This window comes from Macadamia integrifolia, chromosome 13 (assembly GCF_013358625.1).
Source record: "Macadamia integrifolia cultivar HAES 741 chromosome 13, SCU_Mint_v3, whole genome shotgun sequence".
NCBI classification, from domain to species: Eukaryota; Viridiplantae; Streptophyta; class Magnoliopsida; order Proteales; family Proteaceae; genus Macadamia; species Macadamia integrifolia.
Window position 1 is genome coordinate 6,718,023 of NC_056569.1, and position 2,092 is coordinate 6,720,114.

The window sequence follows — 2,092 nt, forward strand, 5'->3', positions numbered from 1 at the left end:
TTAACAACCCACGCAATTAAAAAAAAAAAACAATAAAGGAAAAAAAATGCTGAAATAAAATTAAAGTAAAAGAAAGGGGATAAAGCTAGAGAGAGACTCACAAGTAGGTTTCTCTACTTAGCCCGAGGGATGCATCATAATATGAGCTTCCCTACTTGACCAGAGAGTCACTCTTACAAGGGTTACTCTACTTGACTTTAGGGAAAGGGAGACAATTAAAATAAAAACAATAAATTGATGGTTCTATGGCTAGGAGGGGCAAAGCCAACACATACACTAGCCATGAACCTTGGGGGAAAGGAATAGCAATAATGTAACGACTGAAATTAAAATCATAAATTAAGAAAGAAAGGGTAGTCAGAAGAGGGAATGAGAGGGGGGAGAGAAGACTACTGGAAGGAGCCTACTTACTTGAATCAATGCTTGAACTTGAAAAAAAATTGCTCCACGGCTCGTGATCTTGTCACCTAGATCTAAGCCTAGAACTATAACTTAAAAAATTACAACTCAATTGCATAAATCATAAACATAAAAAGGCTGAATAAAAATAAAAGAGTGCTTGCATTAATTGACATAAAAAAAACTATTACAAAAGTGATTAAAGCAAAAATAGAGAAGAACTAGAACTAAAGAGAGAGCAAGAAAAAGAGAGAGCAACTAAAAAAAAAAACTAGAAGAAGAATGAATTGTCCCCCTTCCTCTTACATGAGTTGTATTTATAGGGAATGGGGAGGTAGGGTAACAATTTTCTCTTTCCTAAAAGAAAGAAACCCACAATTGATTGTGAGATCTTTTGAGTCCAAAAGTGCTAAGGTGGAGGAGAGAGAAGAGAGAAATAAATTTCCTATAATTTTTTTTTCCTAATTTTTTTTTCTTCTTTTTCTCTCTCCTAAGGACGATTTTCTTCTTCTTTGTGTGATTTGGACAATATTTGGTGATGATGTGGAGGAGAGAGAAGATTTGGACAATCTTTGGTTCTCCCCTTTTTTTCTCTTTCTTTTTTTTTTTCTTCTCTTCTTGCTTCCACGATTTTCCTTGCTTCTAATTTGATGTGGAAATCCCCTCCATGCCCTTAGTGCTTTAAGTGAGTGAAAAGCAGGAAATCTTCAACAAAATTCTCTAAAAAAAACAACCATAAGATTCGAACTTGAGACCTCTTGGTGAGCAAGAGAATTTTGTACACCATAGCTCACCAACTAAGCTAGGTAGTTGTTGTTACCAAAAACAAATCTTTAATCACTTAAGGATATGGTCCATCGATCCTTGTTGGCATTTGGAGTATTCCTTCTACCTCTGGGACAATTGCAAACGGGTTGGTTCTGCATCTCGGTTCAGTTCTGATCCATTATTCTTTTTCTGACCCGAAAAGAATAATCATTTGTACGGGTGACCAAACGAATGTGTACTTTTAATTGAACACGTCCATCTTGCTCAGAATTTCATCCTCTTCGCAACCATGAAAAGAAATAGGACCTCTTTACGTGTAAAATTGAAGATATAGTGCCCGATAATCCTTAAGGCCTTGAAAATACAAAACCTGCAAAAAGAGAATAAAACCCAAGGTAGCTCCATTATAAATATGTAAAATGCATGTTTTACTACCCTAGATTTCACACATAAATGTGCTCATCAGCTAGTAAGGTGTTCTGCCAAATGAGTTGACTCCAATCATTGGCTACCGCATTGTATAATTGATGGGTAATGCAGATTGCTGTAATTCTTGACCCCTTTTAGATTTTTATGTTCTTTTTGTGTGGAGTTGGACATCCAACATTTCAATGTTTGATCTATCTGCCTTGTCTTAACTCTTAAATCACATTTATTGGTGGAGGTTATGAATTTTTATGGTTCAATAAAGAAGTGGAATATGAATATAGGAAATGGGTATTTGTGTTGGTTCAACTTGTTTTTATTCATTTTATGCTGCTGCATCTCCCTATCGCTATTTCAATGATGGATATTCATTTGATCGTCTAAGATGATGGTGTTAAGGGATCAAGGATATATTAATTGATGCCATGCTCCACGGCCACTATTTTATCGCGCATTTTACTTCTGTTTTTTGGTCGGATTGCACATTTTACTTCTGATT

General features: G+C 35.5%; 1 protein-coding gene across 3 annotated transcripts in view; it reads left to right on the forward strand.

Moving 5' to 3' along the window:
- The window catches only part of LOC122059331 (V-type proton ATPase subunit e1-like), a 6,503-nt gene extending 4,622 nt beyond the window's left edge, over positions 1 to 1,881 (forward strand). For all 3 annotated transcript variants that reach the window (XM_042622056.1, XM_042622054.1, XM_042622055.1), the window contains one exon: positions 1,633 to 1,881. In XM_042622056.1, coding sequence (XP_042477990.1) covers positions 1,633 to 1,637 — 5 coding nt within the window. In that variant the 3' untranslated portion in view covers positions 1,638 to 1,881. The remainder of the gene's footprint in view (positions 1 to 1,632) is intronic.
- The last annotated feature ends 211 nt before the right edge of the window (positions 1,882 to 2,092 follow it).